Source organism: Drosophila grimshawi, unplaced genomic scaffold, assembly GCF_018153295.1.
Source record: "Drosophila grimshawi isolate 15287-2541.00 unplaced genomic scaffold, ASM1815329v1 contig_1377, whole genome shotgun sequence".
Classification (NCBI taxonomy): domain Eukaryota; kingdom Metazoa; phylum Arthropoda; class Insecta; order Diptera; family Drosophilidae; genus Drosophila; species Drosophila grimshawi.
This window is the reverse complement of record NW_025062900.1, coordinates 7,317,720-7,333,023: the sequence shown is the minus strand read 5'-3', so window position 1 is coordinate 7,333,023 and position 15,304 is coordinate 7,317,720. Positions and strand designations below refer to the sequence as shown.

The 15,304-nt window shown below is 40.2% G+C and overlaps 1 protein-coding gene across 2 annotated transcripts in view; it reads right to left on the bottom strand.

Moving 5' to 3' along the window:
* LOC116805320 overlaps positions 1-415 on the bottom strand; it is a 38,162-nt gene extending 37,747 nt beyond the window's left edge. Inside the window, exon 1 of one of the 2 annotated variants that reach the window (XR_006246597.1) lies at positions 291-415. Coding sequence is in view for 1 of the 2 variants with exons in the window: in XM_043214519.1 (XP_043070454.1) it covers positions 291-294 (4 nt within the window). In the remaining variant the exon portion in view is untranslated. The remainder of the gene's footprint in view (positions 1-290) is intronic. The other variant, XM_043214519.1, reaches the window with a different exon arrangement.
* Between the last annotated feature and the right edge of the window lie 14,889 nt (positions 416-15,304).

Here is a 15,304-nt window from a genome sequence, read left to right as displayed (position 1 = left end):
CCCAGGAAATGAAGATGCTGTGCCACAATGAACGGGTAGCAGTTTAGCTGCTGCTGCTCGTCCGTGCGACGCGGCGTATGCGCAATTTTATTAAATTACATTCGTGTTTTGGCAAATTAATTACGAAATTATGTTGTCGTCTGCCGCCCAACCAACTATATAAAATAACAACACATGAATGTACACTTCAAGAAAACTATGGCTTTGAATTTGAGAAACTTGTATCTCCATGTAAAAACTTATAGCAAACATAAAACTTCTTAAAGCTTTCAAGCAACATTTGAACTTACCCATTTCGGAATAATGTTTCCATTAAATGCAAATACACATTTGTTTTCTCGAATATGGAGAAATACGTGAAATAGTTTTGAAAATTTTTATTTAACTCAAGCATTTTGAGTTTTCAGAAATTGACTTTGTAAGCTTAGAATTTATGTATAATAAAAATGGTTGAATTTCAATTCACTTTGAATTGCAGACTGAATTATTTTTGGAGAGTGTACAAGTATCTAACGAGGCGTTGCCATGACTGCCCCTTGCTGTCGTTCCATATATTGTATTTATCTCTGACTGTCAGTCGTGGCCTGAGAGACCTCAGCCCTCAAAGGGCTACTGGCCTTGTGGTCTGGATCGGCTTGTTGGCTTGCTCGCATATTAAAAGTAATTTTGCCTCATTTTTGGCATATTTCGTTGTCTGGCAGGACACACAACATAGCACAGAACACAGGACACAGGACCATAACCCGCGCAGATTATTCAGCATTTCAATCGTCGTCGTCGTTGTCGTTTTCGTTTTCGTTTTTGCTATTGTTGTTGTTGTTGTTGTTGTTGGCCATTTTTCTAGCGCATATTCAACTGGAAATCTCAGTCGCCATAAATTTGACTTTATGTTCATGGCTTGCTAACCAAATTGTGTTTACAAATCATGCCAGATAGACGTTCCCTTCCTTCCTAACATCTCTCACTCTATCTCACTCTCTCTTTACCTAATTAAGCGCACCCCCCGCCGTCAAAGGGCAAAGCACTCGCATTACTCATACGACGCATTAGACGGTCCCAAATCATTGTCAAATAAATAACGTTAATTTGTTAAATCGGACTAAACGCAGCGCAACCAGCAAACCAGCAACCGCAACGAATGGGAGCGACGATTTCAAGTTAAAAATCAAATTTACATATTTCGCATATAACAATAAGAGAACCAATGACGTGTAACGTGAGCGGAGAATCGAAATCGAATCGAGTTGCGAAACTCACATGTTATTTTTCTACCTGATGCTGATGTTGCTTCGAATTGCTCTACTTGCAAGGAACGAAATTATATGCCCTACTCCCTACTCCCCCACCCATCCGCTTGTCAGCTAAAACGCATGTGTACGCTTCATTTATGCATTCATCAATCAGCTAACCAAGTGTAAATTTTTGCATTTCCTGAGCGCTGAAATAAAACAGAGAATTTGAATTTGCACCAAAAACCCAAAGTTAAATCAAACACTCCCACAGCTTCCCTACTCCCGCCACATCCCAGACACAGTCCTTAATGTAGCAATTTAGCTCCTCTTTCTCCCCCAATCAAGGCATAGCTGCTTTGTCTTTTGAGCTTGCTGGCAGTAGCAGCAGAAGCGGAGTCAGAGGCAGCAAACGAGAACGCCCTTCATTTATTTTATTTTGAAATATATAAATCGCACCTAAAAAGTATGCTACACTAAACTTTGATTCATGGCGCAAAGTTTCCGTTCGCTTGAAAATTCGTTTTCCTTGGCCTTACGCACACACTTCCACACACACACACCATCAACACACCCACACTTGCTTGCAGCTGTTGCCCACAACGTTCCAGTTCAACGCTTTTTACGTGCTCAGCTGCCACGCCTGCCCCTAGCCATGCCCGCGACTCCTCAAACCGTGCACCTTTCTGGGCAAAAAAAAACGAAACGAAAAACCCCCAAGAAGAAAGAACATTTTTGCAATTTTCCCTGGCGCCCATTTAGCACTTGGCCATGATACGCAGTTTCTCTTTTATTTGCTGTGAAAATAATAGAATCATAAACTGAAACGGGGCGTGGCTAGGGTGAACCGATGTGAAACCAGGGTAGACTGTGAAACAGCAGCAGCAACAGCACGTGGTCCGCTTTGAAGTGTTTGATGAAATTTTCGACACTTAATGATAGCACACGCTACACCCAGTCAGCGAGTCAACAGCAACAACAGCAACAACAACAACAAGAGAGAGAAAAAACAACAACAGCTGCGACCCGTCCAGTAACACATCATAAACGACAACGGCCATGCACCGCAAAATTGTTAACAATCGGAATGAAGCTAAAGCTGTTGTTCTGGCCACGTACAACAAAGAGAGTGAGAGATAGGGGGAAGGGGAAGGGGGAAAGGGATAGGGGCAAAGCGTCAGAGAAGTGGACATTCATGCGGCGCAGGCTGGTAATGACATCGTCGCTCCGGGCAGACTCTGGGTCCTGGTTATGGACTCTCGACGTTGACGACGCTGCGAACTATATAAATAGCAGCCGCGACAGTCAAGGCTAGCATGCATATGCGATGTCAACGGGGCTGTGGCAACTGATGATGCAGCCAATAAAACCAACGACCCAGCCCAAATAACTGCATGCAATGCAACGCGACAGGCCCGAAAATTTCTCATAACAGGCAACAGAGTGTAAAACTATCAGTTGAAAATACAAATGCGGAAAATACTCTAGCTTAAAAAAGGAAATTTTACTATAGTATCAAAAAATGCAGCAGCTATATATATATTTTTAACTAGTTGTATAAAACAAACAATTTATTTTTCTATTTCTACAATTTTAACTTTCAATTAGTTGAATTTTCGAACGTTTGAATAAACTTGAGTCCGATTTGAAATATTGGTACAAAATTGAATCCAAATATGTTGTCAATTCACAGAAATAAAATATTTTATTGCCTTGATTGATTGATTATTGTGTATTAATTTATACTTCATTAAAATAAATTAAATCAATTTGTATTTTGAGTTAGCTATTTAAATAATTTATGGTAATTAATGGTCTGACAATTGTGCAATAAGTGCAAGTGTAATGCTATAGATACAAATTGATTGTTCATTAACAATAAAATAATAAACATCCTTGAGCATAGACAAAGCTTAATTAACTTCATATATACACCGAATATGCTAATAACACTCATAGCTGAGTAAACAAACAATCGATAAAATTGCAAGCTGCAATATTCAAAAATGTCCTCTTACTAAGTTTAACCTCCTGCCAAGTCTAGCATAATTATAATGAAGTGCTTGCCTTAATTATGAGGCCATTCTATATAAATGGTATGTACGTTGCAGGTCGCATCAGGTAGTTATAACACCCAAAATTTCATGCCTGCAGCTGCATCCTTTGGACCATTTAGCTGATTCTGTTGATTTTGGTGTTGTTGTTTTTGCTGTCGGCGGCTGTCTGCTGTCTATTATTTGTTGTTAGTGCTCGAATTATGTTGTTAGCCATGTTGTTGTTCAAAATCCCAATAAACGCTTAGCTGGCGAGTAAAAGTTGCATTTATATGGTGGAGAGCTTGGAGGTCCCAAAACACCTACCAATTGCCAAATAAATAACGAAGTTTACAGCCTTAAACTTAAAAGCCAGCAGAGGGAATGCTGTAGTTGGGGGGGATGGAGCTCACAATCAACGGCAACATTAACGATATCGCCTTCAAAGTGCCGACCTAACCCGATAAGGACCCAACTTTAACCAAGCCGCATGTCAAACACGCAAACCTTTCAATGACAAAAAACCACCAACAGCAGCAGCAGCAGGTGGAAGGCAGCTTGAGGCAGTTGGATGGTAACTGTTGGCCAGGTGATGGCATTTGGCAATGTTCCGAGTTTTGCTTGTTGCGTGTTCACTTTCACTTCCACACTGAAATTGTGTGTGTTTGTGTGTTTGTGTGTGTGTATGAGTGTATACCGAGAAATTGTGGTTTGTTTGCTGGGTAATTACATTTTACCATTCCCAAGCTCTTTCTGTGTGTGTGTGTGTGTGTGTGGGCATGTCAGCGTGATAATTATGCGACTATAATCGCACTTTTACATGCCAGCCGCAGCAGCAGCAGCAACAGAAACAGCAGCAGTCGTAGAGAAAACCAACTCCACCGTCTACTGGACTCGAACTTTGAGTGTGTCCAAACAATCGTCTGGGGCACAGAACCAAAACACTTGAACCCTAAAACGAAATATGTTGAACGAGCGTCAAAAGTCAGCAGCCCCAACTAATTAACAGGCCGCAGGTACAAAGTGACCCTCCCACCTCCCCTTCATTCTTCAGGTCAAACACACACATACATGTACTCATTGCTCTCGTATACATTCATAAAATATTTAAGGCAAGTTGCCGGAGCTTAAACAAAAGCGAAAGCCATGTTTAATCATAAGAGCAAAAACAACACTAAAATTGTTGCTGCCTTTGCCAACGGCAACGGGCAACTTTGCTACTAAAACTGAGAGCAACAAAAAAAAGGGTTAAGTAAATATTGAAGTGAATAAAAACCATGAAAAAGGAGCCAGTTGGCAAAAAAATAATACACACACAGACACACACACACACAGACACACACACACAGACACACACACACACACACACACACACACACACATGCACATGCATATATACATTTACGATGAGAAGCGAAAGGCAACGCACACAGTTAACTACTCTTTTGGCCGTGTCGCGTGAAATGGGCGAAATGGCTGGCCGCTGAGTGGAACTGGGCGTGGCTGGGCGTCACAGCCATAGTCAGCACACAGGCGTAGGGCGGCAGTCGTTACTTAGCTGCGGCAGCAGCAGCAGCAGCAGGAGCTGCCTGCAGCACAGCTACCAATTAATGTCCTTGTTAGGCAGTGGCCTGTAAAATTGGCTTAAAAAATATGTAACCTTATGCGAGTATCTCTCTCTCTCACTCTCTCTCTCTATTTCTTTCTCTCTCTGTCTCTCTCTCTCTCTCTACCTCCCTTTCCCCCCTTCGTGCAGTATGTGTGTGTTAGCTGTTTTGTTCATGCGCAATTTTCTCTATACAATTTGAGAATCTACTAAATATATTTATGGATACATTAAGTAGACTCTTAACCTTTTATGTAACTAACACATTTCTGATTAAAAGCATACTTTAGATAGTTAGCTTTTTAGGACATGCTTAAATAAGTCATAAATATTATAGACCACCTGAAATTACTCGACTTTTCCGTTCAAAGTTTTATTCAAAAACAGTTTGAAGCAAATTACATGAGAATTTTAGTGCAGCATCTCACTAAAACCTTTCTGAAGATTTAAGTTATAGTAAGCCAGCCAAAATATTTGTTATATTATTATATTTTTATATAATATACACGAATTAAATCACAATTAATATCGCATTTCTGAACATTTAACGAGAACATTTCTCCCGTATAAACTTCGAAAATTGTGCTGCTTTTCAGCCATGCACAACTTTGTGTGTGTGTGTGTCAGCTCATGTAAGTGTGTGTGCATATATATATATATATACATGATGCCACCACTACAATGCAAATCCAATGCAATGGCTACAGTTTCATTGTGGCCAAGTTGGTGTTAGTGCTGGTGTTTGCATTGCTTTTGGCTTTAAGTGAAATAAAGTTCATATAGGCGGGATTGTATTTTATTTTTTGTATTTTAATGCTCGCTGCCTAGTTGCTATTATTTAATTCGGTGCTGGGCTGGGGAAACTGCTCGCATTTGGCGATGCGACTTTGACATGCCAGCATGAAGGCCTTTCAGTTTACCCTGTTCATGCAATCAATATGATGGAAGGCTATGCCAGCGAAACTGAATCCATTTCTGATTCTGATTTGGTTCATCATGTGACTGCAGCTAGAGCTGGTGGCTTAAAGCGGTTGTTTGTCACGCAAAAACTGACCGAATGTCGAATCAAAAATTCAAAAGTTAGTTGTGAAGGGAAGGGGTTAGGTGCTAGGGACTAGGGGCTAGAGGCTAGGGGCTAGAATCTAGGGGCTACGGCAACAGCAAATGCAAAGGACACATGCCAGCGTACACCGCACAAAGCACAACTGGCCACGGACATGAAACAATAACAGGAGCAAACAGGAATCTGGCAGCGTGGATATGTGCATGTGTATCAGATTGAGCATTGCCAGACTGACGGACAGACAGATAGAATGAGAGAGATGAAGAGATAGGGAGGGGGATAAAGAGCAATAACCGCAGGGATAGAGAGAAAGAGCCACACTGACAGTGAAAGTAAGCAAAAATTTTGCCACTGGGCAATCGCAGCATGTAATTTGGGGGGAAAGGGGATGCCTTGGCGAAGGGGCAGTGAATCTAATCTGTAAGCATAAATTCCAATCATTTTGCAAATGGAATGTGCAAATGCAAACCAATAAAACCGCAAAACACAACACAGCAAATGGCAAACTGCTCATGGCCCAAGCTGAAGACAGCATTGCAGCAAACAAAATAGAAATAGGAAACAGGACGAGCGGCAGCAGCAGTACCAGAGTAGCAACAGTAGGAGGACCATTCCAAATATCAGAGACAAGCTACCATGTGCGGTTTACGACAACATCACACAGTGAACGCGTCCAGGGTCAAGTAAATCCTGGACCAACGTTGTCCTGGGTTTGGCTTACGTTTGAGTTTCGTTTCGTTTCGTTCAAAAATGCATCTCTGCCTCCATCCCATTGCGCTGCTTTCAGCAAAATTGGTGTGGGGACGAGTGTTTTGTTAATGAAGTGGGTAAGTGAGCTTTGGGAGGGGAACAAAAAAAGTTGTGCCAGCCATATGCCAAATCAATGTGGCTGCAGGCAAAAGCTTTGCGAAAACAAGCAATGTGGGAATAAGGTAAAGTGCTTCTGGCTACGTAAAAGATGTCGATGATTTTCAGATTAATTCAAGAGTGCCTTTCTCCAAACTGTTGGACGGGGTGACGTAATGAATTAAAAGATTAAATCTAATTGAATAACTGGAAGCCAACCAATTTAAAAGTGAAATCAGTGAGCTTTAAATTAATGAGAGCTCGCAGTAAATCTATCTTGTAAATGAAAGTACGTAAAAACAGAAACGAGTTTTGAACCCATATTTAAAAATGAATGAATAGCTTGATAAAAAATTATAACCCTTGAAACACGGGCTACCTCAAGCAGAAGAACATGCCAATCCCTCCAGTAAAAATATACATAAATATAAATATCTCGCGTTATTCAGCAAGTCAATACAGGTTCTTCACATATTATTCAACAATCTCAACAAAGGCCATTTTAATTGTCAAATTAGGTTCCCCTTAAGTAATTATCAGCTTGGCAATGTTTCTATTTTTGTGTGGATACGTTTTTAGTATTGTATTTTATTTTTGGCCAACAACCGACTTTAAAGCCAATTGGAGACTCTGCTCAGACAGCTCTTACGCTTATTCTGGCTTTGTCTCCAGCTCTTTTCATCGTTGCTCTTTGCTGAGTGACATGCATTTTGGCCTCGAAATATAATTAATGATTTGATACGCCTACCAATTAAAAGTGTCAAAAGCAGGAGCACAAAACCCAGCAACCAGACTCCTGGTCCTGGACTGGGTGCAGGAACAGGAGTCGACTCTAAAATGGTTTTTCACTCATAAAACTCATTTGCCGACAGATTTTGCCTCTTACCTTTTACAACTGGGGAAGGTTAATTGAATTAATCTCGGCAGCGTTTAAATTCTCACAGTTGGGAGTAAAAAGATGAGAGGGAAATTCAAAAGCTTTCGGGTTAGTGGCAGAGAGGAAGGAGAGATGTGTTGAGTAAAATTCTGTCATATTTGAAGCGAACCCTTTTTACACGTGCAATTAAAAGCCATTTTTACGAGCAATTTGCAAAATATGATGACGATGACGATGTCAGACACGCTGCATGATAATAATGTTGATCATGATCATCATCGTAATATATACATACGAATTCACATATATAACATGTTCAGCCAGCATGATAATGAAAGCCGTTCTGGCATTGTTGCTGTAATTGTCAACCTCACAATTGAAACATCAAAAAATACATACATAAATACATACATACAGTGTGTTACAGTTCATTTCGGGCAGTGTATATAGTCCGTCCCGTTAGACAGATAGGCAGACAGAGGACAGAACCGCTGGATTGTAACGGAGCACTTTCAATGTGGATGGACGCTTCCGGAGCACGAAATGCCTTTGACATGTAAAACACTGCGTGGCAAGCGAACAATATGGAAAAAAGAGCAACGGAAATACGAAGAAAATTGCAGCAAAACAAAAATAGATATATAAAAAAAATTCAGCTAGTTTTTTACTCGACACGTTGTCGAGTAAAATGTCAAAACAAATTGAAATGCATGTAAAATTCAAATGAGAGCTAAAATTCGAAACTTATTTGCCCTGAAAACAGGTGCGAAATTAAATAAAAATCATTTTCAACGACTGTTTTTTTTGCTTTCTATATTCAGAGAAATTGCTGTGTTTTGTTAAATGAGCGACAAGCGTGCAGTTGTCCATTTGTTGTTGTTTCTGCTGTTGGCCATTGCTCATTGTTGTTATTCTGTTAATTGAATATTGACACATGTGTCCACACTTGCCACTACCCAATGAATGCTGTCAGACACTACAACGTATTCCCATTTCCATTTGCGATTGCAGTACAACTGCCTTGAGCTAGATTTAAATAAAAGGAAGACATTTGTGTTTTATTTTGAGCTTAAGTAAGTTAGTTAGGCCACCTACAGATTTTTAATGGAAAGGGTAATAGAATCAGAAAACAAGAATATATATATCTTTCAGTTTGTCATATAAAGTATATATTTCCACTGATTGATTGTTGGACAATATTATTCTGTTAGCTTAAAATTCCTTTTAGTGAAATTTCAAGGATTCATTCGAGTAATCGTATTATATTAGTCAGATATCTTATGTTTCGAGTAACTACTTCAAACAGATTCAATTTGTGCCCGACTAAGTCTAGAAAATATTACTCTATTTCCAAGTCGACTTATAGAAGGTATACTTTTTTAAGCCTTGCATAAAATACACACAATTTTCACTTTAAAGCATGTGAGCAAAAACGAATCGAAATCGAATTTTGTTCAAATGTCCCTTGGTCCCACCCAAAAATAAAAAAATAGAATGAAAAAAGAAAAGAAAAATCGAACTAACAACATTGAGTGACTTGGGCTCAAGTCTCGAGCACAAAACTAACTAATCCTTTTTTGCGCATTTCGCTCTTTTTTGTCCAATGCCAATTCATGCGGCCAAAACGAAAATGTCATCATCAGCAGCTTGCCCATAAGCCAGAAGCTGCCCAACAACATTTTCATGCCAACCCTTTCCCACCTCGCTTTTTGCCTTCACCAACCACCGATCCATTGCAGCTCTTTGAATTTGGTCACACACTCATACATGTATACACACACATATATATATATATATATATATATGTACATATATGTGTACAGTCGTATAGTGCCACTCAACGTAACTTTTTATGTGCAACATAGCAGAATGATTGTGTTCCGTTCCAGAAATATCAGCACAACAAGCACGACAACAATAACAACGACAACATCGGCAACAACGACAACAGCAAGAACAACAACGCAAACTATAACAACAGTAACAACAAGAACAACAACTTAAGCCATTTCGCATAAAATTTCACACACCATTTTAGCCAAGTGCCACATTACCTGCACACAAGACGGGACTCAACTCAACTCAAAGCGGTTCGGTTCAAGACCCCCAACACTCAAAAAAAAAAAAAAACCCACCTCACGTCCACCCACATAGCTCTGCAGAGAACCATGCAAGCGAGTAAAGAAAGCAAAATAAAATGCTTAGAAAATGTTGAAAAACACGAAACTGAACATAAAAATACCTTTTGACACATGCAAGCAGAGGCGGCTGGCAGGAGGCGTGGTCCTGGCAGTTGAGAAAAAACCAGCGAGAAGAATAAGCGAGAGAGAGAGAGACAGAGAGAATGGAGGAAAGGGCGATGCTAGTGGCAACTTAAAATCAGCGCAAAAAGAAACTACATTCAAGGCTCGAATGGTGCTTGCCAAAAGGAGTCAACAACAACATACAAAATTAAGAAAAAAATCTTGAAAATTGCATTTTAAGAAGAAGCTTGTGTGGCTATAACGGAAAATCTATAAAACCGACACACACACACACTGAAGTGCATACAACTGACTGCAAACTGCAGAGAATTGGATACATGGAATTGAAGATGGACCGGGGCCCACAATGTTCCACAGTCAGCAAAGCATGTTGGCCCAATCCAATACAATTTTAACGATAATGTGAGTCAACTAAAATTGATACAGCCATCAGAGCCGGGGGGTATAATGCCGAGCGCACTACACATATGGACATGGCCAAATTACATTCCTCTATTTGTCCGGATTTGAATACAAACCAAAATATCACGTATACGCATACACAAACGAAACTGCTCATAATGATGAAGTTTGCAACTGTTTCCTACTTCAGTTCACAACTGTTGCAACAAGACAATTGGGAAGCGAATCGATATTCAATTAATGCGGTTAACTAGCTGGGGTCTTTATTCAAGTTAAACTGCTTAAAACAAGGACAACATGTCTGTGCTTCCGTCTTAAAGCTGTCGACATCAATTTAAATATATCTTATAGAGCGTAGGCATTTAACAAATATACATTATAAATATATATTTACATATTTATTAAAAAAAATCAAAAAGTTTGAGATCACAATACTGTTTTTGTAAATGCATATGCGTGTATGGAATGTATATAAAATAATAATTGAAAATAATTGAAGCATTTCAAATTTTCCAAGTATGGCACATGCCAAAGCTCTGAGCATTGGGTCATTTGTTAGTCGAACAGATTCGGTGCTGAATACTTTAGTTTTAAGCAGCTTATGCACTCTGTTGCTTAATCTAAAGCACTCTTGATGACAGCCACTGGTCAATCAATGTGTACATTTGCCGCCCCACAATAATTGAAAAATATGAAGACCACCTGCTACCTCAAACTTAGCCCGGGGACAACATTTCCGAGTAGAGCGCGACACATTGTTGCCATAACGATTTGCACTCCAAGAGCGATCCGACACCCAAATACGAGACAGCCAAACAGTTGAGCGCAACAAAAGCAGCAATAACAAATTATGACAACAAATTGCAAACAAACAAGCAACAAACAAGTGAATCACCTTTAATGCTTCCATTCTGCACTTTTTGCCGAAGCGTTAGCAAGTGCTACTGACACAGAGCCCCCATCCTCCGCCGTCCACTGTCAGGGGATGTGGCAGTGCTATACTGTCTTGTCATAACTTCAGTGGCTGCCTTGCAGGCAGGCAGGCAGGCATTGACAAAACTGCACAGCCAGCAGACAGTTGAAAGGAGACAGGACTGAGAACTGAGTTAAGGCTAACGCTAAGCGGGTGGCGGACTTTCCTACAGATAGGACCGAGGAACGAGACATGCATGTCAAAGGACAGCGACAACAACTGTGAGTGTGTGCGTTCTTGTGTGTGTGTGTGTGTGTGTGTGTGCCTGTGTGTGTGTGTGTGTGTTGCTTAACACTTAGAAGCGGAAGTAAGCGTCGTGTTACTGCGGTTGGGAAAATGAAGAAACAGCCAAAGCAAGAAATGGCAAGGCAGCAGCAGCAACACCAACAACAAAAGTTTGTTTTCCTGCGGCGCATGACTGGCGTTTGTGTCTGGTAGCTCTACACTCAACAAAAAAAATAAATAAATACAGGAAACATAAATTCAAAAATCGAGTTTGAATTATATAAATTTGAAAATCGCATAACGAGAAATGGTATATTAGCATTATAAAATATATTATTTTTTATTGTAGCACTTTGTATATCTAATAAAATACTTTCAAAATTATAGAATAAAATTATTTACCAAATTTTTGTACAAGGGTCTACTTTAAATTTGGAAATTCAGCATATTATATTTGCGTATAAATATAAATGTATATAATGCAGATACAATTAGCTAAGATTCCATTTGTTGGTCTTTGGAACTATCCGATATCAAGCCAAGGTAACTAGCAATGCTCATCCAGTCTACGGGCTGGATGGAGATGGATGTAGGAGTAGTCAAACTGATGGGGATTCAGTGGGGAGAGTGACCCAATATGGCTTAAGTGGGTCGAAGGTTGTTAAGTCCGCCCGGGCAGCAGAGCTGACCTAACTAAGCTAACATCAAATTCAGAAGCTGGCTTTTTACAATTTTCAGACTATTTTTGGAAGTGTACTGCTACTGCAGTGATAGCAAAAACCAAGACAGCAAAGGCAACAACAACAAAAGCAAGTCGACAGGTGCGCCACACTAACCGACACAAAAATATCATTTTAAAGTTTTGTGCTCTGCCTGTCGCTCTGTTAGTTTTTGACATGAAATTGCATTACATTTTACACAGCGAGTGTCAGCAAAAGAAGCAGACAAAAAACATTAAGAGCAACAACAGATATAACACGAGCAACAACAAGAGACACATAAACAAAATTAACGGATGAGTTTGCTTTAGCATTCGTTGAATTGTCTTAGTTTGGCAACTGTCGTTGGGTTTTTGTCTAGACCCCCGAAATGAAGTGTACAAATTAGTTGGCCTTGTCACAAACAGCAGCAAAAACATCAACAGCAGCAGCAGCAGCAGCAGCTGCCGCAGCGCAGCAACAATATAAGCACAACAGCAATCGCAAATGGAGAGCTAGAAAGCAAATTGACGGCATCTTAAACTCATGGCTGAAACCGTTAAGCCACTTTTCATCGATCCGCCAACAATTACGTGCAACGCTCTGCGGAAACAATTTATCAGGCTGGCCAACATGACTAAACTAAGTATCCACTACGAGTGCAGCAGCAGAGCTTACAAAATACAAGCCCCCACCTTCACCTCCACCACCCACACCCCCCTTTTTATACCCACTCACTGCATCTGAATGTATGCCTTAAGTGCATGCCAAGCTTATTTTGCTAAACAGCAACTGCAAACAAGCCAAAAATCAAAAGCAGCCAAACAATTTGCTGAAACTTGTATATACTTTCAAGCGGCATTTCTGTGTTATCTGTTTTATTCTGTGTTATTCTGTGCTATTATAAAGTTGTATGTAAGCTGGACATCTTTTATATTTATATTTTATTATGTTGCTCTTAATTATATTGTGAGAATTTAGTAATTAAGACAAAGCCCCAGAAAAGCAGACAAGCTATCAGCAATTAACTACAAAGTTAGCAGTGAATTTCTGCATATTTAAATAACTTTTTGGAATATAAGAGTAAAATACTTAAAATTTGATATAATGCAGAGTTTGTTAATACTGTTCAAATTAATTAGCATCTAAAGTACTTTCCAACTAAACACAAGTGCAAATGTGCCCTGAAAGTCGGTAGTATAGGGTAGAGCAAACAAAAAGAGCCTTGAACTGTGTATGCAACACAATCCGCCACTCGCCTGGTGCAATGAACTCTGTCCTCCTTCTCACAGTACTCAACGCCCACACAAACTTACCCCAAAAATTCTCTTACCCACACCTTGAATACAGAAGCAGAAACTTTGATGGCAAGCAGGCTTCAATTGAGGTGGGGTTGAATGGGGAGCGCTATGAGTTTCTGACTGTTTAGTAGCCAGTTTGGCTTGTCTCTGGCTCGTTTTGCTGCCAAATCGTCACATCATTACTTATACGCTACAAAATATAGTGTTTTCGTGTTTCTGCTGGCGGGCCTGGTAGCCAAAGACAGAGACTCTGAGCCAGTCCAAATTGAAAACGGCTCTGAAAATGAACTTAATGGATAGTCGAGCCAACGCTAAGCGGGAAACAAAACTCGCCTGCCCGCCTGACAGCCACGAAAATTTATAGAGTACGCCGCCAAAGAAGTCGAGCAAGCGGGCAATTTACTTTGAGACCGCTGCAGTTTGCGGGATTGTCCGGTTTTGTCGGCTAACTGGGATAACTGGAGTGTGCTGTGTGCTGTGTGCTGTCAGCTGTGTGTGCCGGACTCTCTGGACTGTCTGTCAGGGACTGTCTAATCGCTGCGCTAAATTAACACGTATACGCCATGTGGCGGACAAAGATTTTAGTCTGTTGAGAAATGGCCGAGCAGTTGCCTTTTGCCGTTGCAGTTCCCATTCCCGTTCCCGTTCCCGTTCCCGTTCCCGCTGCCTTTGGCTTTGCCGTTGCCGTTGCAGCATTGTTGCCGCATACTATGTGGCGCTTTTTTGCACTTGTAATGTGCACACGTTTTATAGCCACAATTTCACAGTTTGCCTGGCAGCATGCAGCCAAGCCAGTCAAGGTGCCAATATTGTTGTTAACTGCTGATAGTTGCTGCCGATTGCTGATGTTGCCTTCCTTCTTGTTGTTGTGGCTGTTGCTACTGCTGCTGCTGCTTGGCAATGCAATGCGGCAAATGCGATTGCCATTTGCTTGTGCAGCTCGTTACCCCTCCTGCCATTTTTAGTCCAATTCGAAAGCCAAAAAACAAAATGCGAAATGTGAATGGCGAAATACGAAACACATTTTTAGTTTCTAATCGACGCGCGTTCATCGCATAAAAATAATGCTATAAGCGATAATCCGACCAAGACAGCTGCATTCTTTGGTTTCGTATGCCTCTCGATAATGGCTTGTTTACGGCTCAGTGTGTATGTACGAGCAGAGTATACCCTTTTTAGCACATTTTAAACGGAATGAAAATCATTTAAAGACAATATTATTTAACATCGCAGTCGGAAACCAACAGGTGTTTTTATCCATTGAACCCATTAGAAATGGGTAAAGGGGTTTAATGGAGTTGTGCAACGGTATGTAACAGAAGGAAGGAAGCATATTTATTCTTGATCAGCATGAACAGCCGATTCCATATAGTAATACTCGTCTCTTCATCTGTATGAACAGGTGTATTTCAAAGAATATAAGAGCTACTGACTGCAAATTTAGAATATTAAGTTTATTTCATAAAAACACTGCGTTATTTTGTTTTCTCTCTTCATTCCCTGCGGCAGTCACATGAAATGAGAGCCCTTCCACATCTGCTTACATTTGAGTGTACACTGCTAAACCGAAAATTGGCAATAAAACTACAATTTTATATTTAATAGCTGAGTTCAGGCTCTCGTAGTCCTGCTCAATCGAGTAAAGTATTTATACTTTCTTCTTTCTCTTAACTACAGGTAAACTTTTGCAATTAAAATTAGCCAATTGTGCATTGCTCAGTGCCTTGTGTAAGACTTTTGAATTAAGTCCTTGGCAAGACTTTCTTTTGTTGTATTCTTTTGCTGCT